This window comes from Dichotomopilus funicola, assembly GCF_033296635.1.
Source record: "Dichotomopilus funicola strain CBS 141.50 unplaced genomic scaffold C8A04scaffold_28, whole genome shotgun sequence".
In the NCBI taxonomy this organism is placed as follows: domain Eukaryota; kingdom Fungi; phylum Ascomycota; class Sordariomycetes; order Sordariales; family Chaetomiaceae; genus Dichotomopilus; species Dichotomopilus funicola.
Window position 1 is genome coordinate 79,556 of NW_026944049.1, and position 26,364 is coordinate 105,919.

At 53.9% G+C, this 26,364-nt stretch overlaps 8 protein-coding genes across 8 annotated transcripts; 5 read left to right on the forward strand and 3 right to left on the reverse strand.

Moving 5' to 3' along the window:
* C8A04DRAFT_36986 (NADP-dependent oxidoreductase domain-containing protein) lies at positions 1-1,121 on the forward strand (the record flags this gene model as incomplete). Its single annotated transcript, XM_062783723.1, has 2 exons — positions 1-177; positions 240-1,121. The coding sequence occupies 2 exons, from the start codon at positions 1-3 to the stop codon at positions 1,119-1,121; spliced, it is 1,059 nt and encodes a 352-aa protein (XP_062637312.1).
* A 1,816-nt stretch (positions 1,122-2,937) lies between these two features.
* C8A04DRAFT_28285 (glycoside hydrolase superfamily) lies at positions 2,938-4,494 on the reverse strand (the record flags this gene model as incomplete). Its single annotated transcript, XM_062780587.1, has 2 exons — positions 2,938-3,748; positions 3,857-4,494. The coding sequence occupies 2 exons, from the start codon at positions 4,492-4,494 to the stop codon at positions 2,938-2,940; spliced, it is 1,449 nt and encodes a 482-aa protein (XP_062637313.1).
* A 1,370-nt stretch (positions 4,495-5,864) lies between these two features.
* Positions 5,865-10,016, forward strand: C8A04DRAFT_36988 (uncharacterized protein; the record flags this gene model as incomplete). The annotated part of the gene is made up of 15 exons (XM_062783724.1): positions 5,865-5,876; positions 6,041-6,737; positions 6,829-6,881; positions 6,960-7,417; positions 7,476-7,531; positions 7,604-7,785; positions 7,851-8,053; positions 8,121-8,147; positions 8,209-8,590; positions 8,664-8,742; positions 8,814-8,876; positions 9,058-9,264; positions 9,352-9,472; positions 9,554-9,645; positions 9,724-10,016. The coding sequence occupies 15 exons, from the start codon at positions 5,865-5,867 to the stop codon at positions 10,014-10,016; spliced, it is 2,925 nt and encodes a 974-aa protein (XP_062637314.1).
* Positions 10,017-10,906: 890 nt separating this feature from the next.
* C8A04DRAFT_28287 (uncharacterized protein) lies at positions 10,907-11,817 on the forward strand (the record flags this gene model as incomplete). Its single annotated transcript, XM_062780588.1, has 4 exons — positions 10,907-10,982; positions 11,040-11,086; positions 11,142-11,179; positions 11,250-11,817. 4 exons carry the CDS (start codon positions 10,907-10,909, stop codon positions 11,815-11,817), a joined length of 729 nt encoding a protein of 242 aa, XP_062637315.1.
* Positions 11,818-12,034: 217 nt separating this feature from the next.
* Positions 12,035-14,713, reverse strand: C8A04DRAFT_28288 (uncharacterized protein; the record flags this gene model as incomplete). Its single annotated transcript, XM_062780589.1, has 1 exon — positions 12,035-14,713. The coding sequence occupies one exon, from the start codon at positions 14,711-14,713 to the stop codon at positions 12,035-12,037; it is 2,679 nt and encodes an 892-aa protein (XP_062637316.1).
* Positions 14,714-16,776: 2,063 nt separating this feature from the next.
* On the reverse strand, positions 16,777-17,868 carry C8A04DRAFT_28289 (uncharacterized protein; the record flags this gene model as incomplete). Its single annotated transcript, XM_062780590.1, has 2 exons — positions 16,777-17,542; positions 17,654-17,868. 2 exons carry the CDS (start codon positions 17,866-17,868, stop codon positions 16,777-16,779), a joined length of 981 nt encoding a protein of 326 aa, XP_062637317.1.
* A 2,656-nt stretch (positions 17,869-20,524) lies between these two features.
* C8A04DRAFT_28290 (putative metal ion transmembrane transporter protein) lies at positions 20,525-22,195 on the forward strand (the record flags this gene model as incomplete). The annotated part of the gene is made up of 5 exons (XM_062780591.1): positions 20,525-20,790; positions 20,859-20,984; positions 21,048-21,267; positions 21,335-21,608; positions 21,669-22,195. The coding sequence occupies 5 exons, from the start codon at positions 20,525-20,527 to the stop codon at positions 22,193-22,195; spliced, it is 1,413 nt and encodes a 470-aa protein (XP_062637318.1).
* A 2,042-nt stretch (positions 22,196-24,237) lies between these two features.
* On the forward strand, positions 24,238-25,757 carry C8A04DRAFT_28291 (DnaJ domain-containing protein; the record flags this gene model as incomplete). Its single annotated transcript, XM_062780592.1, has 2 exons — positions 24,238-24,408; positions 24,492-25,757. 2 exons carry the CDS (start codon positions 24,238-24,240, stop codon positions 25,755-25,757), a joined length of 1,437 nt encoding a protein of 478 aa, XP_062637319.1.
* Positions 25,758-26,364: the final 607 nt, after the last annotated feature.

The window sequence follows — 26,364 nt, forward strand, 5'->3', positions numbered from 1 at the left end:
ATGTCGGCCCCCGTTGTTCCCACCGCCTACGACCCCAAGGGGATGAAGTTCCGCTACTTGGGAAACACTGGTCTTCAAGTCTCGGTATTCTCCCTTGGTGGCTGGCTCACTTACGGTGGTACTCAGAAGGGCAGCATCGTCAAGGAGATCCTGCAAACCGCCTGGGACCATGGAATTGTGAGCACCTCCTGTCAAATCTCGTGATAAAAAGCTATCAATAATTAACCCATTGGTTCCAGCAAACTTTCGATACCGCCGAAACCTATGCCGCCGGCGCGTCCGAGGTTGAGATGGGCAACGCCCTCAAGGAGCTCGCATGGCCCCGCGACGAGTACGTTCTGACGACCAAGGTCTTCTTTGGCACTGGCCGCAAGGAGCCCAACACCCGCGGTCTCAGCCGCAAGCACATCGTCGAGGGCCTCAAGTCCTCGCTTGCCCGCCTGCAAACCCCGTACGTCGACGTCGTGTTCGCTCACCGCCCGGACCCGGGCACGCCCATGCTCGAGATCGTTCACGCCTTCACCCTGGCCATCAACCTGAACCTAGCTTACTACTGGGGTACCTCCGAGTGGAGCGCCACCCAGATCACCGAGGCCATCGGCCTGGCCGAGAAGTACAACCTGATCGCCCCCGTCGTCGAGCAGCCGCAGTACAACGCCTTCCACCGCGAGCGCTTCGAGGTCGAATACGCCCCGCTCTTCCGCCAACACGGCCTCGGCACTACCATCTGGTCCCCACTCGCCAGCGGCCTGCTGACCGGCAAGTACAACGAGGGCATCCCCGAGGACTCGCGGTTTGCCACCAACAAGGCCTTCTTTGAGAATACCGTCAAGGAGCTTCAGTCCGATGCGGGTAAGGCCAAGATCGAGAAGGTCCGGAAGTTGACCAAGGTTGCTGAGCGTCTCGGTGCTTCTGTCACACACCTCTCGCTTGCGTGGGCTGCGAAGAACCCTAACGTCAGCACGGTTATCCTTGGTGCTACCAAGATTGAGCAGGTCAAGGATAACCTGAAGGCCCTCGACCTTATCGACAAGCTCACCCCGGAGATCATTGAGGAGATTGAGGGTATCTTGGATAATAAGCCCAAGGGACCGAACACGTTTGGCCGGGAGCGCTTGTAAGGGAAGGTGTGAAAAAAATGGTGGGATGTGAGAGGGGTGCAGAGCAATTTTGATACCATGAAAATACAATATGCCACGTTTCAAATAACGAAATGGTATGAATGTTTAAGGACTTGGATGTACGTTACATATGACACGCCCAGTATAGTCGCCCAACACTGCTTGTGACAACATTATGCCCACCCAAGTAGCAAGGGAACGCTTCCTAGGGGTGCAGACCCTGGAGGAAAACCCATGAACCAATGCAAGGATCACCTTCAGGGGACTATCAAGTTAGACATGCGGCAATTGACCTTTCACCCAGCCAGCAGGGGGCACACCCATGTTGACTTGGAGAATGGAGCGAGCTCACAAGAGGTGGGCATTCGAGAGGTGAGATTGCTCACGGTGAACTTGGGGTACGCAGCCTGGACTCGGGGTTGGATGAGGGCAACTAAAGGGGACTAGCTGGATGAGATATTTGATTGGGTGCCTCATAGTTCCCGTGCATTCTTGTGGCGGCACGGCGTGTTCCGTGATATCACATCTCCCTCATAATAATTGGTCCAGCCCAATTCAATGAACTCTACTGTCAAATTCCACATAACTATGAATATCTAAGGCAGCGATAAGCGCGCCATCCCGAGAACTACTCTAACGCATGAGTTCCCAGTTACAACCTGCCAAGGTCTCCTCCGTTAACAGGCCAAACGCAGTCTATGATTCCCGCCGGTCTTGTCTTGGACATAAACCAACATCGCGATTTGTGGCTCGTGCCAGTAATGTCGAATTTGGGTGCTGAAAGTGGAGGCGATGGCTGTATGAGGGTTCCCGCTATTTGTATACGGTGAGGTGTTTTTGGCTGTCACTGCAAAGCTTCTTGCCCGTCTCCATATTCTTGATGATGGCCAAGAGTTGAATGTCGCCAGAATAGGTTACAGGCTTGACGATGAACCCGTACTCGACCCGGTAATGCTCAGACTCTGTGTCACTGAGAACCTGAGACCAGGACCACCGGGTCGTAACTTTCTCTTCACTAATTCGCGTGCCTCTCTTTGGAACTTCGGTGGGGCTAATCGCGTCCAGTTTGGGCTCCAGGGAGCCAACGCTTCTTAACCCGGCCACAAACTTGTGATTCTTCTTTATCTTGAGTCGCACGGTAATTTCTTGTTCCTCCCCAACTTTGCAATAGCCTGGACCTTCCGGCCGTAATGTGATTACAACGTCTAGATCGTTAGCGTTGGCGGCCATGGCTTAAGAACTGACAATTGCGTCTGCGGTAACGGTTGCCTTCGGTGTCTTGTAAGGTGATTTCAGGGTTTCTGATGTATTGTTGTTGTGTGACGGGGACATCAGAGGAGAGGGAATTTAGTAGGAGTGCCACCGTAGTTTATATACCCATCTGTCCGACCGTGATAATACGAGTGACCGGCCCTGATCATGGCGGCCGTCATCATGCGAGCAGGCGGGCCCATTCGTCACAACAAAGAAACTACAACTTCGTCCCATTATATCCCGTTAATTCTCGCCAACCCGTGGGCTGGTCATGAATAAAACAATTCCAGTGGACAAGCAGATGAGGAGTGTGCGGCTGATGGACGTTCCTGGTTATGGAGGACATGATTTCAGGCACATGGTGTTGATCAATGAATGTATTCGTGTAGCATGATTTTCTGTCTTCTGGGAAGTTGGAGTTTAGCTGGATCCCATCAAATGGTGGTTCGATTGACTGCCATCAGGGGAGATCCGAGGGTCCGTGATCATGGCTTCAACAAAGGAAACCAACTTCCGTTCATTGATTTTTGGCCCCCTGAACCCCAGCGTAACCGGCCAACCCTCACAACCCACGTCCTGCCTCCCCCGGCTGCAACAAAAATGTGACCATGCTCCTGAACGGCACATTTCCCGTGACCGTCCCATCCGCACCAACAGCTACTTCCACCTCATCACAGTCCCGCGTGTTATCCGTCACCCACGCCGATGCGCTCCCAACAACAAAGCCACCCCCAACAGCAACGGACACAGTCTGGTCACCACCACTATTAATCACCTGAACCGCGACAGTCCCATTCGCATTCAGAAACGCCGTCGTCTTGACACCGCTCCCCCCTGCCAGTGAAGACGACACCCTGATCGCTCCAGGCCTCACAAACCGGCTCCAGTTAGCCATCGCCCACAACCGCTTGGACGGGTCGACCTGGCCGTTGACGACACGGATCAGTTTACTGTTGGTGTTGCTCGACCGGTCCTGCCCACCAATCCAGTACAAATACGCCGAGACATTCCCCTGGGTGATGGCCGAGTAGATGTTATTTGCCCAGGTCATGCCTTCGCCGGCGCCGCCGTTGGCGTACCACGCAGACGTCCACGCACCGTTGTTATCGCCCCCTTCGGTCATCCAGGTCTTGAGGGTGGTGGATAGCGGAGCGGACGGGCCGGAGGAGTAGCTGTGGCCTGTGGCGATTCCCAGCAAGGCTTGGGTGGAGGCTCCCATTTGGTTGAGCATGGTGTTCATGGTCGACCAGCCCATGGTGTCGCAGCAGGTGATTTGGACTGAGGTGAAGTTGTTTTTGTCGAGGGTTGGACGGAGCAGTTTGATCACATCGGCAGCTTGCGTGCCGGAGGAGCTCATGGAGGCGTAGGAGGTGCTGGGAGTTTGTTAGTCATGTTGTTAACAAGTGTGAAAACAAGTGTAAAAAAGGAGACAGGAAACAAGCAAAAGCTTGAAATAAAGATGGAGACCGAAAGATACCGACGTCCAATCTGGCTCATTCAAAAACCCAACATGGGTAATCGACACGCCCGCCTCAGCATAAAACTTGATATACTGCGCCAAATAATTCGCATACGCCTGTTTCCAATCCCCACTCGAGCACGTCGCTCCGCTTACACCACACAGACTACCCCCATTTGCATCGTTCCCGTTCGTCTTCATGTACCCCGGCGCGCTCCACGCATTCGCATAAAACGTCTTAACCCCATACGTGTTCGCCGCCTCGGTTGACACCCACAGCTGACCATTATCCGACCCGTCCCAGACATACTGCGGTTCCGCGTTGGGTCCGCCGGGGTTCCGCGGCTGGATGGAGACCATGTGGTCGTCTGTCATGTCGGGTGAGGAACCGATGCCGTTACGCAGGATGGTGAGGCCCGCGCCAGTCTCGGTGCTGAAGAGCAGGTCGAGGAATTTGCGCTGCTCGGTCTCTGAGAGCTTTTTCATGGTGAGGGCACGCTGGAAGGCTTCGGATGTGCCGAAGCCGTCCATGGTTTGGTACGTCTTGTCGAGGTTGACAGTGATGGTGCTGGACTGGCGCGGTTCGAGGGCCACGGCAGCGGCCGTCTGGCCTAGCCCAGTCGCGATACTGAGTAAGGTGACGAAGTATAGGGACTTCATTGTGCACTTGGTTTTGAATTTACGCATATGGACAATGTCTGGGAATCACGGTGAAAAATCCGGAAGGGAGAAGGTTATGAATTTGTACCTAGTCTAGACCAATATGACTCCCTCGTTTCTTCAAATTTGGGTCACATTTCACATTGGTCCCATCGTGGCCTATACGTAGCAATCATCGTCTAGAGGTTGAGCTTACGGCGCCTCTTACTAGCCGTTTATTTCTCCGTCCATTAATATCCTCGGCTCGGCACTTTAACCTTAGGTAGCCCCTCTGGTACTGGCATCTAATTTTTCCACGTCTCGTGTTGGCCGGAAATTCTCAACGTGCCGTTAGAGGCTAAATCGGGACGACGTTGCAACGACCGAGGCACCCCAGAATCTACTATCTATCCCGTAATCTACCCAGTCTCACTATGGCCAAAAAAAGCGGCACACCAAGTCCCTGGATAACTTACTTTGCTAGAAAGGTGAAAAAAGACCAAAAAGAATAAACCAAAAAAAGGGAGCTCAGCTTACTAGTGGACATGATCTTTTTACTTCTCAGATTCAAGTCATTGACCAGGGGGCGCTGAGTAGTCTCTGACATTTACTCACTGCAATAATCGCCAACGAGCCCCAGCCTGTCTCGTGTGTGCCACTAGTGCAGGGCGTTGTCCATGGCACTGCCACGCCCGCATCGGAACCCGGGCCACCACGATGCATGATGCAACCGCTGAGAGGCCATCGGCGGTTCATGGTGAGGCATCCAATGAACCATGCGCCACAGTCAACAGCAAGCGCAAGGTCCAAAACAAACCATAAGTTTCATAACAACGATGAGGCTGCAGAACAAGGTGGGCTAACCCCAATGACCAGGGCGGGTATCATGGCAACATACACGCGGAAATAATACCGAGGCCCAGTAACCGGGCATGCCGGGCCCAGGAGGGGTTACAACACCAGCCCCCAGACGGCTTGTTGGTTCCAGATGATGCTCTTGGACCCTGTCATTGGCCTTCTAATGCAACAGTCGGCCCCTTGGAAAGCAACCAAAATGGGCAAGGCTCGGCTGCATGCTCGGCTGCATGCTCGGGCGGCTAAGAACCCTCGGCGGCAATGGAAACCTGCTGCACGAGGCAGACTCTCGCATTCTGGGTGCCAACCAGGCCTCCCATGCTCCCTGCTACCTTGTCACTGTAAATTCACCAGATGAAATATCAAGAGAACGACGACCCGCGCTCAACTGCATCGTTTGTTTTTGCGCTCATACATTTGTGTCACGTTCCTCAATCTAAACCCACCTTCTAAAACCTGCCGCTAATTAACCCAAGGTTCTCCTGTCCCTTGACTCAGTCGCTCGGTATCTAAATTGTGCCAATTGCGTCTCCATCATGACCAGGCGAGTACGTGACCCCCCCCAGCGTTCCCGACTCGATCAAAAGCGCTCCCGTACTCCCCAATTCGCACACCTACAGCTTCCCTGCCGGTGTCGCAAACTCCTGGATCGGCTGCCTTGGAATCAGATAACTTAACCGGGGTAAAACTCAGTACAAGCGTAGTAAGGTAGCTAACAGGTGGAAAGCGTCTTTTTCCAGTTGACGGTGCGTCTGACGGTGCTGGACCCAGTCGAGCACCCGCACCGGACAATCCCATACCGTCCATCGAAGATGATGTATACACCGTTACGGAGACGACCGCAAGTCGCTCTCCCACCCCATCCATCTCCGTCAGCGACCCCAGCGAGGCGGAGCCCGGGGGCCCGGAGCCAGCTTCTCCCCGTGGTGCCGCAGAGCGTGATGCGGGATCTGAGACTGAGAGTCTCCCGGACCGCCTTCAATGGCTCCGCCTCCGTAACTCCACGAGCTCTTCTGCTTCCACCGGGCTCGGATTAGGCAGTCTGCGGGCCGCGCTTCCCAGCGCCGAACCTGGGCGCCGAAGCCAGACCCCCAACCTTCTTCTACCTGATGCCTCTCCAGCTGCATCCCCGGGTGGGCGGCGCAGACGTTCATCTTCAATGGGTCAGCGACGGTACGACGTGAGGGACGAGGCCCCTCCACAAGACCGGTTCCACGAGCCCGCATTCCAGCAGGGCCTCGCCGAGGCACAGACTCTCATGTCCCGGCTGGCTGGAGTGCTCGGAAGCAGTACCTTGCATCTTGAGCCGGATTCCAGTATGAAGGGTCTCCAAGAGAGGGCCGACGAGCTGGCCAACTTCCGGTGTCCCCCCACCAGGACCGTGGGTCTTGTTGGCGATTCCGGTGTTGGTATGAAAATAAGCCCCTTTGAAGAAGCCCCTTTGCTCAGGCCATGCTCTAGGGTTGATGACCAAGAACTGACAATGAGGTGCCCAACCAGGTAAAAGCAGTCTGCTTAACTCGCTCCTGGATTATCGCAATTTGGCCCGAACCGTAAGTGATCCTCTCTATTTTTGCAACAATTCCAGCCGAAGATCAGGGCAAGGCAGCCTGGCTGACCTGAGATTCTAGAGCAACGGCGGAGCGGCATGCACCTGTGTTGTCACCGAATACTACCACCACGACCGTGGAGACTTCGTAGTTGATGTTGACCTGTTCAGCGAAGAAGAACTGGAGCAGCAGCTTCGCGACCTGGTACATGCCTACCGCCACAATCACTTCCACTCCGCGGAAATGGATTTGCCGGACGATAGGAGACACTGGGCAAAACGGGCCAAGTTGGCTAAGGACACATTCAGGGCCATGTTCGCGGATCGCTTTAGGACTGCCCTGCTTCGTTCAGAGAACTCGGAGGACACTATCGTCCAAACGTACCTGAACTGGGCCATGGATCTGCGTCCTATTAACGAATTCGACGGTCGTACCGTCACGGATTCGTTGGAAGACTGCTCGAGTTTGTTGATACGGCTGACTTCGGATCTCGATGGCGCTGAAGGCCCAGGGTGCTGGCCTTACATCAAGAAGATCAGGTATGTCAATCGTCTGAAGTTAGACCACATGATGCCCTAAAAACTAATACAATGGCAGAGTATATCTGGATGCGCATATTCTGAGCAAAGGTCTCGTGCTGGTGGATCTTCCAGGTACGTCTCTCATTTGATCTCCCTAAGCTCTCTGCGTCAATCTCTTTCTCACAACTGGTGTCCCGAACCAAGGCCTCCGCGACCTTAATTCTGCGAGGCGGAACATCACAGAGCGCTATCTCCACCAGTGCGATGAGATCTTCGTGGTCTGTCCCATCGGACGGGCCACCACCGATGAAGGTGTCCAGCATCTTATTGAACTGGCTCGTCAAGCAAAATGGTCCAACGTTGGCATCATTTGCACCAAATCCGATGTAGGCCCCCATCCTCTGCCCAAGGTAGGTATCTATCAATATTCCACCAGCTCACAGCCAGTCAGGATATTCGAGCCGATGAAGCCCAGACAGACTGGGCCGGCGCGCAGGCGACGGAAGTGCAGAGATTACGTGGTTCTGTAGCTGAGGCAGATCAACAGCTTGCTGCCCTTACTGAGCTGCTAGTCGACCCGGATGGTCTCGAAGATATGACAGTCGAGGAAGAATTAGAACAAGCTCAGCTCCTTGTGCAATGCGAGCGGGCAAGGTATGTGCCGGTCTATTTTCGGTCTTCAAATCAATATTCGTGACTAACGTTCCGATAATTATCACAGAGGCGAGATTGAAAGCCGCAGATTCGAGTAAGTGGAAGTCCCGGCGACTCATATTTTGCAATTCACTGACCTGATACAACCGCCGTAGGCTCCAACGATACCTAATCACCACGCGCAACGACAAAGTGGAAGCACGGCTCCTTGCTAAATACCGAGGCAAAATACCGGGAGGCAACCTGCACGTGTTCTGCGCCAGCAACACCCTCTACTGGGAGAAGCGTGACTCGAGGCCGCTTGGGGTGACCATCCAGTTCCTCGAGCTGAGCGGTATTATTCCCATACGAAGGCACTGCATGGGACTAGTCTCGCAGAACCAGCTCCGGATCGCCACCAAGTATCTCCGAGACGACATTCCCAACCTGCTCAGCAAAGTTGAGCTCTGGGTTCAGACGGGTGCGGGAACGGCAGATGCGGAGAAGAAACGCGCGGTTCGGGAAGCTCTGGACCAGCTCGAGGGTCAACTCCGGAGGGTAAGTAAGTGACCGCATTTCGAGACAAACAACCCCGGAACCACAGCTAAGATACGTGCGACCTAATTAACAGAGTCTCGACGGGGTTACATCTCCGCTCAATAACCTGGGTCGCAAACTTACCGATGCGTTCCAGGAGACACTGTACCGGCGTGAGTAGCTTCTTGCAGTCAATTAGCGTCACTTAATCTCCGAGGTCCCGTCTCGTTCTAACAGTCACTAGGGAGAAAAATTAGTCGATGGACTGAAGGAGCTATCCAAGCCGGGCAAGTCTGGTCAGGCGTACGTGTCTCTCTCCCCCGCCAAATACCCCCCTCTCTTCCCAATGACTTCTCCCCCAAAACATAGGTACCTATTCACTGATTCATGTCCCTTACAGTGGTATCATTGTAGGTCGAACAACTTTTACTAAGGTAACAACGAGCCAGAGATGAGAACTCTGTAATTAACCTCCGTGACGTTTATAGCAACATACGCTGCATTCTGCAGAAACTACGGGACGTACAACACATCGGCCGCGGGATATCACTGCTGGAACGAAGAAGCGATGAGGTCAATGAACGACGATCTTGCCGACCCATGGGAACGTCTCGAAACCGAAATCCAGCGCCAACTGGACGCCGGTCAGACGTTTGTCTCCGAGACTCTAGACGGGGCTGTTGCCTTCCACCTTGGTTCGTATCAGTGTCGCAACTCTTTATCAACTCCTTTCTGCAAGGATATCGGTTACTAACTGATTGAAACTCCCCTCTGAAAAGAAGGCAATGCGCTCGACTCATTTCTAGATACGGTCGGCCCCCTTCGGACTGCGTTACAGTCCGGCAATCGGCTTCATGTCAGGGCCATCGAAGACCTCTGCGAAACTTTCGAAACAGATCTCAGGTATCTATCTACCTAGCCACTTGCAAACTATGGCGGCTCTTTTAAATGCTGCTCCATTGTACTGACGCTCACCTCCTCTAGCAAACTCCGAACCGATGCTCTCTCCGGCTTACGCACATCATACTTTGGGCAGAGCATGGAAACCACCTACTGGAACGCAATCTGCGAGGCAGGTCGGTAACCCACCACATCCTCCCTCCCAGGATAACGGTAATATCGCAACAGAGGCTAACATAGCAATCAACAAGCAGGGAAGGGAAGCTGGGACCGCAAAAAGGCTATCATCAACGGGGCTCTCCGCCGCGAGGCGCTCTTTAGAGAACTGATGCAGAAACTCAAGCGCAAGTTTGAAGACCTGGCCACTCAGCTCGAGACGGACGCGCGGGCGGCAGTGGGAGAATACCTTGACGGCGTCAAGAACTCGTTGGATATGGTCAGGAGCGAGAATGTGGCGCTCGAGAGCGAGAGGGACCCGGAATTTAGGACTCGCGTGGCGAAGGAGCTGGAGCGTGTCAAGCGACGGATGGAGCATCACGAGTTCTAGGGTGGAATATTCGACCTTGGCTCCTTGGGTGTTGTAAGAATGCATAGAATGTTTTCACGGCTCATGAATTGAGAGATATTGACTTTTGGATTGTTTCTCGTTACATTTTGCTCCGCATCCTTCTAAGTTCTCTGGTATCTTTACAGAGCTATAATTAAAGCTCTACTTGTATGACAACTGAGACAGCCGCAAGCCCGATACATACCTGACTTTCTGTCCCGGTCTCCTCGGGCACCGTCTTGGCATGATAAGAGAGAGTGGACTCAAAGTTCGGTGGGACAACACAGAAGGGCGTCGCACGTTCTTGTGCAACCAGCCCTTGAGATGACACGATCCACCGACTCAAGTTCAGGTAGTGGGTACTGTACGCCTTTGGTTGTGCGTAAAGAGCGGTGGATCAAAGTAACTCCTAGGCCACGCCGCGTAATGTTCGCACATGGTACAACAGAATACGCACACCTCATTATCAATCCTTCCCTCACGTTAAACCCAGCTTAATAACGAAGTGGAAGGTATTGATTGGATCTCTTGACTGGCCCGGTTCGGTTCCTCGGATTCGGGGGCAGCGGGGGGAAATACATTTATTCCCGGGCCAAGACGCAGAAAAGTGGGACCCCCACCTTCCGCTTTGGACCTCCGGTTTGCGCCCGGTTTGACAGAAGCTCCACTGCAACGTCAAGGAAAGGGCGGATGTAGGACAGGACCGAGTCACCGAGGAGGGGAAGGAGGGCGAAGTGGTTACAAATATTGATGTGGGAGCAAAGCAAAGCTCTAAAACCTTTCTTCTTGGCTTCTTTGTAGACCCGAGCTCTGATCTGAGATTTGAAATTTGATATTTGAGAAATAACTTCACCCGGTAACTTACATTGTCAGCACCACCGCGAGCAATAATGTCAGGACAAATCGTCTTGTTTGATATCCCCAGTAGGGAGCCGCGCACATGCTGGTCTCTCAACCCGTGGAAGAGTAAATTCTGACTACTCCAAGTCGTACCTAATTCTGAGTCTTATCTAACAATTGCAGCCCGTATTCTGCTCAACTACAAGGGCCTCGACTACCGTACAGAATGGGTAAGTTCACCTCGGCGCTGTAAACAAAACCCCCTCTTTCTAACGATAGACCCAGCTTGAATATCCCGACATCAGGCCCCGGCTTGAACCTCAGTAAATCACCCTCTTGATTAGCACCTCTCTTTTTTTATGCCAAAAGAAAAAGAAATCTAACAAGTTTCAGCCTCCCCCCCAACGAAGGCAACATGAAATACACCATTCCCACCATCCAACTCCCCTCAGGCGAATACATCACCGACTCCGCCAAAATTGCCGACGCCATCGAGGCCGCCCACCCTTCGCCCCCTGTGCACCTGGACTCCCCAATCCTGCCCAAAATTTACGACATTGCGGCGCGCGTGCGCACCCCCATCCTGGGGCTCTACGCGACTGGCGTGCCGGAGTACATCCTTGCCGAGGCGAGCAAGCCGTACTGGTACGAGACGCGAGCCAAGTTCATTGGGAAGCCGGTAGAGCAGCTGAAGGCGGAGATGGATGTGGACGCGGCGTGGGCGGAGGCTGGGGCTACGGTGCAGGAGGCCACGGCGCTGTTGAAGGAGAATGGGGACGGGCCGTTCTTTTTGGGGAAGGAGATTAGTTATGCGGATTTTGTGTGGGCTGGGTTTTTGCTGTTCTCGAAGAGGGCCAGGCCGGGGCTGTTGGATGACATTCTGGCTCGGTCCGGGGATGCCGAGGCGCATTTGGCTTTGCTGAAGGCGCTGGAGCCGTGGACGGAGCGGGATGGTCATTAAGGAGGCCGCGGGAGAATAGTGTCATGCTTCGAAGGGCAGGCGATAGTGGGCCAGTGGCACTTGGATAGCGCAGCTGGAATAGAGGAAGCACCAGGATCGCTTTTGACACCGGCGAGACCGAGTGAATATGTTCCTTGTTGAAATTGGTATTAACTATGAAGTTTAAAACGCAACGCTATGCATGTATGCTCCCACCACATCCACCTATCCTGACATCCTATGACAACAACCACCCCTGCCTCACGGCCCGCCACCAAGTATGCTCCCCACTATGCCGTTTCTTTTCATTCTGTTCCTCCTCCTCTTCTTCCGTCTCACTTTCACTCTCCTCCTCCGACTCCTCACTGACCACATACCCAGCCTTCCCCTGCTGACTCCCATTTCCATTCGCAGGTCCATTCACCGTCCCATTCACGCCACCTAAACTCCCATCCGTCCTCATGCTCATCCTACTCGCGTCGTAATCACCCAGCCGTCTGCCGTCGGGACCCAACAACCCGTCAATCACGCCCCATAGTTCTCGCATGGCTGCGCTTTCCCGGTTGCCGGCTTTTTTACCGAGGTCTTTGCTGCTGCTGTGTGTATGTCCCTGTGCGTGTGTTTGTCCTTGTGCCTGGGCTTGGGTCTGTCCCACGCCCGGTTTCAAGTTATTGAACACACCGCCAGGGGCGTTCGCAAGGTACGGTGTCCCGCACGCATCACCATCCGCGCTATTATTACGATAGTGCTGCTGGTGGTGATGCTCCGCATGGTAGTGCGTATGCCGGTGGTGACTGAGCTGACTCCACTGACTCCGCTGACTCCGATTACTATTCCTCGAACTGCGATGCATCAAGTCGTATGCACCGTACCCTTCGGAATCGTCGCCCCATCCTTGGCCGTCGTATTGGCCCCAGGGACGTAGCTGGTGGGCGTAGGTGTGGAGGGGAGCGTTGGCGGGTGGGAAGGAGGAGCGGCTGTGTTTGTGGCCGCGTTGGGATCCGTGGGTGATGTGGGAGGCGCGGGAGTGGACGCGGGAGATGGGGCCTGTGCTAGGTTTGGGGCTGGGGCTGGGGCCGAGGCCGTGGTCGGGAATGGGGTTCAGATCGGGGGCTAGAGTGGGGTTGAGATTGGGGTTGTTGAGATTCGGGTTGAGGTTGACGTTCAAGTTGAGGGTTAGGTCGGGGTTGGAGTTGGTGCGTTGAAGAGAGCGGCAGTAGGACCGGGAAAGAGTCCTGGACAGCGCGCGGGAGTGAGTGCGGGATAACGCGCGCGAGTGAGAACGAGAGAGGGCCCGAGAGTGGGAGCGCGGAATGCCGGCGATCGACTCGCACTCGGAGTCGGACTCGTCTTCGGAATCGCCGCCAAAGTAGATGCTGCGGATGTCAAAGTTGTCTGCGCTGTAACTGGCCCCTACCGCCGAGTAGATGCCGCTGCTGATGCCAGTGCTGTCGCTGGCGGTCGTGGATGCTGTGGTCGCGCTGGTGGTGGTGCTGGCGCTTGTGTTGCCGCTTTCGGCGCCGGGCGTAGCGGCTGTGTGTTTGGGATAATTGTCTGAGGCCGTGGCGTCCGCGGTGTTGTCCTCCTCGGCGATGGGCTGGCATGGAAGTGGCTTGTTGTAGTCGGGGAGGGCAGTGAGCGTGGCTGAGACTGGGCGAGTCCGCCGCCGAGAGCTGCCCCTGCGAAGCAAGGTCCCGGTCTGTGGGATTATTTTGTTTTGTGGGCTCGAGAGCGTGATAACAGGGGGCCGTTTCCGTGGCGGGACCAGTGGCGCCGGGACTGCATCTGGGACTGCTGGGACTATTGGCCCTGTTGATGTGGGTAGGTGTGGCATTAATATTTGTGGAATTTGCGAAGGTCGTTGTGGTTGTTGTTCTTGTTGCTGTTGTTGTCGTTGGGTTTGTTCTTCCTCTTGTCGTTGCTGCTGTGCTTGCTGTTCTTGCTCCTGCCGTTCTCGCTGTTGTCTTTGGTACCTCTCTAACGCATGGAGCGGTGGTTGAGAGTACAAAATACACGGTGAGTGCTGAATCGACAACGGGGACATCGAAATTGTCGTATCGAGCATGGTGTTGTCGTTGTCCTTGTCATTGACATTGGCATCGTCGGCCTTGGCGTTGGCCTCGTCAACATGATCCTCCGCAAGCCCCGCCTGCGAACTAGCAGGCCCATTTTGCTGGCCGGCAGGGTTCACAGAAAGCCCGGGGTTGTTGTTGACTCCGCCGCTTCGATCCTCCACACTTGCCGGGCCGGGGCCAACAGGCTGTGCTACCCCCAAGCCCGGCGCAGACACCGTCAGTTGAGGTGCGGGCGGAGCAAGATGAACGACAGGCTCGGTGTTGGCGCGTGCGGGCCCAGGCCGGACGACGGGCGATGGTGGGAGAAGACAGGGGTTGAAGAAATTGAAGACGTCAATGTCGTCAAAGTCGTCGAGTTTTGCTTCGTTCGGAGGTGATGGCGGTTTTACCTGGTATGCTGGGAGTTGTGATGGAGGTGGAAGGACCTGGATAGGGGGTCGGAAGGAGGACGTTTCAAGTGTTGGTGCAGGTACTGTTCCTGGTACCGTTGCTGGTCCCGGTACTGGTACAGATACTGATCCTGCTGGTGGTGGTGGTGGTGGTCGTGCTGCTACCGGTACTGTTGTTGCCGCAGGCTCGGGCCGAGAACCTCCCACAAGAACGGGTTCTGCTCGGCGCCCGTGTGGGATAAAAAGCGGTGGCAACATGTTGGGCCGCATCCTGTATCTCGGTTTCTGCTGCTGAGAGAAACTATCGCGGTGTGTTCGTCTCGCAGTGCTGCTGCTGGGACTAGCGGCCGGAAACGACGAAGGGGCGTGGTACGGCGGTGGGCGGCTCTTATTTGGCCTCCATGATGGCCGGTACACGTGCGTGCCATGAGTGGTCGGCCACGAGGGTGTCATTATGGGCGAGAGTGCGGCACACACACTGACAGTCGGCGGCTTCTAATTTCGAACATTGGTGCAGGAACAACAGAGACATTCAGGAATCGCCACACGGTCGGACATGCGGGCTCCCCGCGAATGACGATGGGGCGGGCACTGGCCCGACTTGTAGTTGGGCATCCTTCAAAGCCCGGCTAGGGTTTTGATGGGTTTCTGTGATTCACAAGTCAGCATCCTGGAAGTTTAGGCCTCTGATCTTCACAGCTTTCCAAGAACGTATTCGGTCTCGCACATTGCCTCCCGAATCATAAACTAGCATGCCCTTGTGCCCCTGCTTCAGCCTCCAAAAAGGACGTTCCGGGGAACAACAACCAAGCTTGCCCCTGGCTTATCACAGTCGCTTGTGGTGTGTTTACTCTTTTTTTGGTCTTTCGGCTCCCCCGTCTTGCCCGTCAACCCCCGGACTCCAATGTCCATCCATCTTTCGTTCTTTCAAGAAATCGCAGATCTTGGCACCTCCAGCGTTGTTTCCGCCATGGGTTAGCCCCTGTGGATGCCGTCCGACAATAATAGAAGTCGGCGTCAAAAAGACACCGATCTCACCCAGCCTCATCCCTGCCCCTTACCTCGGCTTTTGAACAACCCTAACCCTCCGCCGACACGAGAGCTGAGTCAAGCTGAATTGACAGCTCACACGACAATTCATCAATTTCTCTTCCCTTTTCGATAAACGACGAACAAAGTCAAAAATAAAACCCCAGGAAACAAAACCAAAAAGACATGGTCAAAACTAAGACATTCGAGCCACTGCGCCTTGTCAACCGTCATCCTCACCCAAGGAAAGGATCAACACCCGAGACAGCCAACACAGAGCGAACTTGTGGGGATGCTTACTTTTAGTGGCTACTGGTGGCGTGCGCTTGGTGCCAGCGCCAACGCGCTTGAGACACGCTTGGTTGCTTGGTTGCTATTTGCAGCCCACGAGACATGAACATGAAAAGAAAGTGCGCGTGTCGATCACACACCTGTCCCTGCATTTTCAGCATCTGCCAGCAATTATTTTTGCCGGCTCGGCTGTGCCCGAGCTCATTTCGATATGTCGGAAGCTGAACGGATCTTTTTTTTTTCTCTCTCACCCTCTCAGCTCTCGTTCACGCTCCGTCTTGATTCGATTTGTTGACATCTCGGATGCGGCAAAGCACACTCGCAAATCGCGCGATCGGCTGTCATCGTAGGGCCAAATGACGGATGTTGCAAACCGCTTACCTCCGAAAGGGGCGGGTTGTTGCCCGCGGACATTCCGCGTCTGGACGACCAACCCGCGGAGACGGAATACCTCCGCCGCTTCATTCCGGCGCATATTTTGATATTACAGCGTAGCTGTGCATGGCGCTGTGCATTTGGTTTGTGCTTGCTCGGTTGTGTGCACGGTCCTTCTTATCGAGAAGTCGATCTTGACGTCCAGAATAAAAATGGAAGGTTTCTTTTCTCGTCCCGCCCCGGTGGGTATCGTCGATGACACCTGATGGCCCCGTCGTTGTCTCCCCCACAAGCATCATCGGGCCGTCTCCGAGCCGGATGACACCGGTTTCTAAATGGATCATGTACAAAACCAGGGAATTCACAGCCTTGACAATATAAACAGCAACTGACCCCCACCATGCAATGTCAGGTAACGTTAACGAACGTCCAGCGTATTCCGTATTTCGCTTCGCAACCCCCGGCCGAACACCATGCAAACAAAAACAGAGAGATATGAATAGTGTAGACGGACAAATCAGACAGCCAAACAGCATAACCCTTCCAAAAGAGAACGCCTCCGATGCATTTGACCCTGTCCGCCCGAAGAAAAACAAAACACTTGGGGAATAATTACAAGAACCAAACACCGGGCACCGAAAACCGGCCGCGCAAGAAAGGGTAGTAGAAAGGGGGTAGCAAGCGAAAACCCCGACCACAAAGCCGGCTTGGCCGCAACAAGTCTGTCACTCCTGAACCACTTGGTCCTTCACTCACTTGCTTCCTCTCATTAACGAAACACCCTCAACACCTTTCTCTCACTCTCCATGTCAGTTCTCCCCTCACCACCAAATATCCCCTCGCTGCCCAACCCCACCAGGCCCGGTCACGGCGACCGCTGTCCGACCCCCATGTGTCGGCGACCCGGAGCTCGAGCCGTACCCATTCCCACTTCCACTTCCATTTCCGTTTGCATACCCCCCACCATACCCGTTTCCGCCCCCATTTACCATACCACTGCCATATCCATTCCCAACACCATACCCATTCCCATTACCGCTACTATACCCATTGCCATTACCGCTCCCAAATCCATAACCGCTCCCGGTCGAGCCCAGCCCGGACGCCGAAGTAGCCGACCCCGGTGACCGAGGTAGTCCGCCGCTAGCAATCATGCTGTTCCACACCGGGCTGTTGACCCTGCTCCGGACAGTGGGCGTCCGTCGGCGGAGTTCCTCGAGCCGCTTCAGCATGTGGCTGCGGTTCCAGAGCCGGCGCACGTGCAGTTGCTTGGCGGGCGCTGGAATGGGAGTGGGCGAGTGAGGGTTCTGGTGGTGTTGTAGATAGGAGCCGGAGCGGGATTGCGGGTGAGGGCGGGAGTGGGAGTTGGAGCGGTGGCGGTTCTCATTGGCGTCGTCTTCGTCGTCGTCGTAGTAGTGGGAAGAGTGGTGGTTATGGCGGCCAGGCGTTGATGGTGGGGAGGCTACCTGGGGTACGTGCTCAAACAGAAGCATGGCGTCCGCCCATCGGGCGGCAAGTGCGGCGTGTTGGTCCATGAATGTGAACGTTACGGCATCCTCGTCGTCCGGAAGCCGGCAGGTGATGAACCTTTAGGGTACGTTAGACTGTCTGTTTCTCACACATCGATGGGACGAGGAAGAAACTCTGAGCACATGTTGCGTTGCGCTGCGCTAAGCTTCCTTACGGGCCTTGACTCACCAGGTGATAAAGTTCGGCAGCGATAGGGTGACCTCCTTCGAACTTGTGTGAAGTTGTGGCGACCGCTGATACCCCGGAATCGTTTGATACTGCGGTGGCCGTAGGTCTTGAGCGCGGAGATAGGCTGCGTAGGCAGCTGCGACGGCTCGGTCTGAGAAGACCAACCGCATGCGGTCGTCGATGACCGACACGTCGATGGCGACGAGGTTCGGCATGGTGATGGTGGGTGAGGATGTGAAAATCTCGCGCGAGATCTCACTCTGGTGTTTTCGGTGTGGGTGGCGGTGAGCGGTGAGCTGGATCACGGGTGACTCTGCAAAGGGGTCCTGGTGTTCGACTTGCACGAATGGCAAATCCGTTAGTTACGCTGTTGAGCGATGATGTGTCTGGTTAATGGTTATTGCTTCTCCTCTCCCAACAGCCTTTGGTTCCTTCGGGTTGTTCTTGAGGAGAGCAGTCCAGCAGAATATCTCAAGACCGAGCCGCGCCGAGTCATCGCGGTTTTCCTCCTCCTTTGTCGTGTTGGCAATCAGTCCACTGCGGTTCTGCTGGCCCCTCCATCCTGCACCAATGGTAAGGCTCCAGTTGTTCGGCTCGTGGTGTCCTTTGCCCGTCCTGCAGATGGATGCTGCAGAACCGTTCCCACTTACTCCCCCCATGCAGCCAGTCAACAGAGCCCCAAGCCCGCCACCGCGATGCTCCAACTCTCAGCCCAGCCGCGAACGCCTGACCGCCATCCATACAAGAGTGCAGTCGACCCTCCTTGAAACGCGATGTCGTTGGGCTGCCAGTCCCAAGAGTTTCAGTCAGGTACAAATGAGTGGGCACGCCCGCATTTTCCTCCGCCAAATTCTCGTCGGTCGGCCTGGACCCAGGCTGCGAAGGACGGCAATGGTTGAGCGTTCGGAAGCATGGAGCTCAAATCGGTCGAAATGGACCAAATCCGAAATATCTACCGCGCAGTAAGTGATGTGCGAGAAAACGGTGAGGTGATGCAGGCTTAAAAAAAGCCGGGTTTCGCGACGCCATTTCCCAGCCGTTGCCGCTTTTTTCCCCCTGTGGTTCCGGCGCTGCAGAACAAGACTGCGGAAGCGTTGCAAAATTTTCCGTTGGGCCGAGAACGCAGCCCAACCCAAATGTCTCAGGCTACGAGCATCCCGCCACCATCGTTATCTCTCAATCGTAAAATAATAAATCCCAGTGTCGACATCGCGGTAAATAGTATTTGATGATAACGCTTCGAACTTCTCCCATCCTTGGTGATTGGGAACATCCTCGATCGTAGCGGTCGCCACGGAAAGCGTCTCAGGACAGAGGCGAGTTATTGTCTCAGCGAGCCACAGCGGCGGCTGAAGGCAACTCCCTATCCTTCCTCCCAAATTTTTTCCGGGATCCCTTTTTGGGAAAAGAGAGGCTCTCGTGTGTTTTGTTTCGTTGGCGTTCAGTCTGTGGCAGAAGCGATTCCGGCCGCAACTTGGAAAAGTGGGTCTACGCTGAGGAATCCGTGCGAAGTCAAGTCATCGTGAAGCTTGTGAACCGAATGGTGTTGGGCCAAGCTGGAGAGGCACTTAGGCAGTGATAACCATGTGGGAAACAGACAAGACTCGGAGAAAACGTCATAAGATAAGCATCAGAAATTATTGTTGTGTTTCACCTGGCAAAATGCGGGAGCCGCAGTCCACGAAGTCCTTTTTTCAACGTCCATCGGAAGGGGCGGTCCGGCCTGTAACCAGGTTCGGAAGGTGGGGCCATGGCTATCAAGGTTCTCATTGCCGGTTCCCACAAAGCTGAATTTAAGGATCATGGTTGCCCTTTTCGAATCTTGGGGCTCGGGAAAGACCATGACCGTCGAGTAACATGTCCTGTTCACGGCACTTGTACCTTTCTCATCACCTCCCGCTTCTTCACACCTTTGTTGTTCTTCAGTCCCCTTCCTAAATGCCAAACCCCAGCCCTCATTCAACACTCGAATTAATTTATAACTTTGTCGATGTTTGAAGACTCAATTTTGACCTTTAAGATATTACTGGCAGACAGGGAAACACCAGTAAATTTTACCCCGAGAAAAGAAGAGGATTATGTGTGTTTGCTGAGTGTCTCACCAAATGAAATTGTATGGTATGTGAACACGAAAAGCCAGAAAATGTTGCTTGGCTGGATAGAGGCAAAGCAACCATCAAGGTTCTCACAATTTCAACCGTCAGGATTGCTCGGCAATATTGCGTACATTCTGGGCATTTCAAAAGCCAATGAGCTGTCTGATAATTCCCCGTCTGCTCATGGTTGCAAGACCAGCGTGGACCTCCTGGGCTCGGTCACTTGATTCTGTGCGCCCTGCAGACGGGATGCCACCCGGGCTTGTTCCTTATGCTAAGGTTATTCGCATCCCGAGTGAGCGCGAGTTTCTTCAACACGCGCGTGCCTCGAGACACATATAGGAGACCATGAATAGAGGGAATGGGGGGTGAAAAACGGCTTTCGAATTTCCATTGTTCTCCCTTTAATACCGCTCGCTCCCCGACCTAGTCTAAACCATTTGATCCTTTCCAGAGAAGACTTCCAGCCCCTCTCTATACAGTCACCAACGTTTTTACCAAGACTCTTGGCCCGTGGGGACCAACGATATATCTTTCTCACGCCAAGTACGGCACCTTGACGACTCAGTTGCAGCATGGGTTCCCTCGGTGTCTCCGCAATCATCCCGCGCAATTTCCCTTGAGCGTATGGCTCATAAGTCGATCGCGTGCCCCAAGTAGACAGGAAGGGGAGTAGAAACCAATACTCTGAGCGTGCGTCAGTCCGCTGAGTCTTATAACGGGTGGTCACATTCACTCTTCACATCTCCGCCAACAAAACCACACGTCTGCTGTGATGTTTCGGCACAACACCGTCCTCTTACTCGCCGCGGCGTATTGGGGGGTTCCAGCCACGACCCTCGCTGCGGTGACACCCACGCCGACGGAAGCCCACAGCGCTCCCGTCGCATCGAGCTTCACTGCCGTGTCGGAATGCCATCTCCATGGCAGCGCAGTATATTGCGTAGCTGGGACCGCCGAATTTGAGGTCCACGCTAGCGCGACGGCTACACAAGATGTCCCGCCGGCCTTTACGGGGTGTCATAGCCATGGGGCAGAAACGTATGTCCTGCCAATTTCATTAACAACATTAATTACCGCCCGATTTGACTGATATCATTTTTGTGCAGATTCTGCCTTGACCCCAACGGAAATGAAGTAGAACTTCATCCTGCCGGTGAAGAAGAACACGAAGACCATGAAGGACACGACCACGAGTCTTCAGGCGAGAATTGCCATTTCCACGCTGGTGTTGAGTAAGTCCTACTACCTGACCACCTTTTTCGCGTCCGTGTCTGCTAATTACTTAACCACGACAGGCACTGTACCGGCGGTCATGCTCACGAGGCCTGCGAACTGATCCAGAGGGACTACAACGTGTCTCTACGTGTCGGCCTACTGTTCGTCATGCTTGTAACCAGCTCCATTGGCGTGTTCGTTCCGATTCTAGTTGCGTCCTATGTTTCCCCCAGCCATGCGGTTTTCACCATTTTGCGGCAGTTTGGGACTGGTGTCATCATTTCGACGGCTTTCGTCCATGTGAGTGGGGTGTTTCATTGTCGACCATACTGGTTTGCTCCGCGGGTAATTACTGACCTGATTCAAGCTTTACACCCACGCGAACCTGATGTTCCAAAACGAATGCTTGGGAACGCTCGCGTACGAATCGACGGCCTCCGCAATTCTCATGGCTGGTCTATTTCTTTCATTTCTGATCGAGTACGCCGGCAACCGCCTCGTCCAATGGCACCTAGGAAAAGCTGGGTCTGCAAGCGTTGAGTCCGTCAGCTCGGGGAATGTCCACGATTCCACTCCCGCCGCCCGCACCGACATGGTAAACATCATGGTGATGGAGGCGGGTATCATCTTTCACTCTTTGCGTTAGTCCCTCCATTCGCTCTACCGTTCGCTATCCTCATAAACATCTAACAATCTACCAGTCATCGGTCTTACCCTTGTCGTTTCTGGCGACAGCTTTTTCCTCACCCTCTTCGCAGTCATCGTATTCCACCAAATGTTCGAGGGGTTGGCCCTCGGCACCCGTATTGCCGCTCTCGGCCGTGCATCCCCAACGGCCACCATTGACAACTCCTCATCCACAGAGTCAAACGACAAGACGACGACAGTCCACAACGTCACTTCCTCCACGTCTAGCACCGTCACCATCGCCAAGAAGCTGCTACTCGCTTTCCCATTCGCCCTCATCACCCCGCTCGGCATGGCCATCGGTATCGGCGTGCTACACCGCTTCAACGGCAACGACCCGGCCACGGTCATTGCGCTGGGTACTCTGGACGCGTTGTCGGCTGGTATACTGGTGTGGGTGGGTGTGGTGGAGATGTGGGCACATGACTGGATGATGGCCGGCGGGGAGATGACGCGTGCGGGAGCGGCCCGGACGGCTTTGGGTTTGGGGGCATTGGTGGTGGGCATGGGGGTGATGAGTTTGTTAGGCAAGTGGGCGTGATTTATGAGCCGGGTTTAGGTTGAGATGTGTGATGGGGCCACGTGTAATGTTGAAGATAAAGAGGCAGTGCATAGTTCTTTTGTTTCAACAGTATATGGTGTCATCGTATCTTCCTGTCCAACGCATGCTGGCCGAAAAAAAGGTCCGGCTGATATGGTCCGGCTGATATAATTCTGTGAGAGATGAGACTTAATACCAGTCAAAAGCACATGGCCCGGATCACGTCAATGCAATAAGTAGAGTGGAGGTCATATGAGAACCCGAATTTGACACTATGGATCAAACCAAAGAACATATTCCAAAGAAACCTCGAGTGAGATGCTCGGTCAGTGACATGTTTGTAGGTGCTTGTCAAGTCTTTCATGGGGAATACAGCCCGCTCGACGGCCAAGTATTTAAGGCGCGTATATTCCGGTTCCCTCAAGACCCAGAACTTACCCCGGTATGCTAGACGCAAAGGAAAAATCCAAGAATAAGACAAAATACACTAACAGGCCAGGATGTCCAACTCGAACAAGCCCCAAACTTCAAAGTCGCCTTTCTCCACTGGCTCCTCCCCAAGTCACCGTAAGCCAAGCCCTGATGGCATTGAACTGACCACCTTTTCCTCCAATGCCGCACCGTCCTCGAGTACGGTCTCGGTAGCTGGACCTTCGCGGCCCACAGGGCAGCCAACGAATAAGAAAGACGCAAAAAGAGACGCGTTGGCTGTTCCCGGTGGATGGAACTCCGTCGTTGACAGGTGGGCGGAACAGGGGGAAGCCAGAACGAGTGGAGGAGCAGTCGGGAGTTCGAGAAGTGTGGATGTATCAAGTACTATGGGAATGTACGCTCCAAGCTCCCATGCTCCGTCCACAGGCAGTAAGGATAATTCGAAGACGTGATCAAGAAGCCTAGGTAGTTTCAGAATTTAGGTTGAGGGCAGGGAATTTGGGGGCCTGGGAATGATGGGTGGGAATGTTTTGAGGATTGAGTGGCCTGAGACCAGCTTGGCCTTATCTTGGAAACGGCCGAGGGAGGGATGGAAAAGGGGAGTTGACATTAGGACGGGATAACGGAACAGCACACCATTTGCGTTTTGAGATCTATCAGATGAGAAGCTATTTAACTAATGTTAGTTTAAAATCAAGAGGCTTGGTATATCGTAGCTCCATCGTCACATATTGCTAGTCTTCATGGCGTTAGTATGCAATCCGGGTCTGGCAATGGTCAAATAACACTTTGTAGGCCGGACTCCCAACGGATTAATTTACAGAACACAGCAGACCTGTGACATGTCACACCTGTTCGTAGCAAGCGGACTCGCCCGGTCGGAACTGATGACTCCATGTTCCGAAAAGTCTAGCTGAACAGAGCTGGTGACCGAGAGCGAGAGATTGAAGACCCTATTGGAGACCTATTTTGCTACTACTTAGTCGCTGAGATGAAACGATTCGCTATCAAGTTGTGACTGGACAGATGAAAGCCACAGGGAAAAGTTAATTATATCCTGAGTTGTAAATAAGAAAATGGAAGGGATATATTACATAGATATCTAGAGCCGAAAGATCTGAACAACAAATACCGTAAAATCGAATTTGGACAAGATGAAAGAGTGATCCGATGTACGCAGAGCTGATATGAAGAGATGAGGGTGATAGGTGGCAACACAGGGCATCCATTTTGGCGTTGCTAAATCGGAATTTTCTTGTACCATCGTCGAGTCACCGCGGTGTATGTAGGGAATGGTTGATCAGTGCTCAATGACGGACGGTCTTCTACGAACAGTCGCCATGTTCCGGCACACTCGACGTTGCCGCGCGGCCAAAACTTCCTGTCTATTTAAACAGGCCATTTACCTGGATCCATTTCATCCCTTCACACCCTCTTCAACTCGCACCTGCTTCCACTTACTGCCTTACCTCCCTCCTTCCCTTCTTCAAACCAAACCATCCTTTTTCAAACTCAAATCTCGCGTTATTGATTCGGCATCTACCCAACCGCGATAGAACCGAAGCCGAGAATTTTTATCCACCGGCAGTGGACGTACAATTTTATTTGTAATGGACGCTCCTGCCGCCACTCACTATGTCCACCGCGACTATTATGCCATCCTCGAAATCCCGCCGACCGCCGATGAGGCTCTCATCAAATCGAGCTACCGGCGCCTGGCCAAATTGAAGCACCCCGACAAGAATCCGGACAAGCCAGACGCGACGTCCGAATTTCAGCTGGTAAGTCGCCCCCGCGAGGAAAAAAAAACGCAGACATTTGCGTGAACACCGAGCATTATTCACTGATACACTCGATCATCTAGCTCAGCGATGCGTACTCGACCCTTGCGAACAGCTCCAACCGACGGAAATACGACGCCAAGTACTACCCATCGGTTTCGCATCGGCATGCCACGGCGGGACATTCTACAAGGAACCCTTATGGCTTCCCTCGTCACTCTTCGGAAACTTCCGCCCCTTGCGCTGGGCCCGTCCCGAATGACACTATTCCCGACCCCATCACACACTGTAACGCAACAATCGACCTCTACACCCGACGTGTTTTCGAGCTCGACGGTATACTCAACGGCCTTTATGCCAATTATTCCATCCTATCCATGCAGCAGATCACCGCGGAGCAAGACATCGAGAAGACCGAGAATGACCTCGCAAACGTCAAGATCGCCATCAAGCGGGACATGGAGGCCATCCTGAACAAATACAAGGTCGACTCTACCCAAGAAGAGGCTTCCTCCCCAAGGTCCGCTCCCTCTCCCCCAGATGATAACGAAACCACAACCACGGCAACGGTCACTGATACCACCTACCGCAACACACCCCTCTCTGAAGCCGACTTCAAGACTCTCAACGACTGCATCGAGAAATACCAGAAAGACAAACACGCCCTTGAAACCCAGCTAGTCAAGCACAACACCACCGCACACAATCTCCAAAAGCGGATCACCCGCCTCGATCGGGACATGTCTGTGGTGCGCGACCAACGTACCTGGGCCCAACAGTCCCTCAACACTGCCATGTCGGAGAAGAAGTTCTGGAAGGCTGATATGCAGGCCCAGAACCAGGCACGGCAGCAGCAGTACCAGCAGCAGCAACAGCGGCAGCAGGCGGCTGAGGCGGAAGCTCAAGCTAAGGCGGAGGCAGAAGCCCGAGCTGCGGCGATGAACAACACGCAGGTGGGGTCGGCGTCTGCGTCCGAACCGGGCAAGGGAGCGGAGGGCAAGAAGAAAAAGGAAAACAAGGATAAGAAAGTGAGGTGGCAAGTAGAGGAGGAGAAAGCCGAGAAGAAGGTGCTGGATGCCTGGAGGCAAGAAGCGCGGGCCAGGGAGAAGAGGCGTGAGGAAATGAAGCGAGAGAGATGGGCGCGCAAGAACCCGGAGCAGGAGTCTCTTCACCGGGCGTTTAAACAAAAGTTGGACCTCGAACAAAGGGTACTTGAGGAAATGGAGGCTGAGGAGGCGGCCGCAGCGGCGGCACAGCGGGCTCGGAAGGAACAAGGAAAGACTACGATGACGGAGGAGAAGGAAGTGGAGGCGCATGATGCTGAGGCGCCCCAAGATTCCAACAACTGATCACTCCCGGGGGGAGGCCCGGCTCATGCATTTCTCGGTTCAACATACAGACTCTTAGGCTGTCGTATATGATTGTCAGTGGGCTAGAGTCGAGTCCCACAGCCCACTCGCACCAAGCAGGGGATATTTGGCCAGCAGCCTAGGAGGAGGACAAGACAACAGGTGGCAACGGAAAGGCGTTTTTTTTTTTTTTTTCGTTTTCTTTCTTTTTTGTGGGCCTACATGGGTTATTGCCATACACCGAGATACAGGAGCGATCTCTGGTGAAATACTGTAGGAAGGTGATTCAGGAGTTTGGGCGTGTTGCCCTATTTGTTGGGATTTTACAGGCGAGGCTCAAGGGACGGCGATCCGAATGATCGGAAGAACAGCTCAAGACAGGAGCACGATTGTTGTAGCAAGACCATGTAGATGATTAGAGGCGCTTTCGTTGTAGTAGTTAGCCAATGTAAGATATAAACTCTACTAATACGCAGGGTATCTCCGAAGAAAGTGCAGAACCATCGCCAATTCCTATAACACAGTGGCATCAACCTGTAATGCCTTTTCGTTACGCAACCATGCCAAATACCAACCCATCATTGTACCATGTACACACACAATGCCC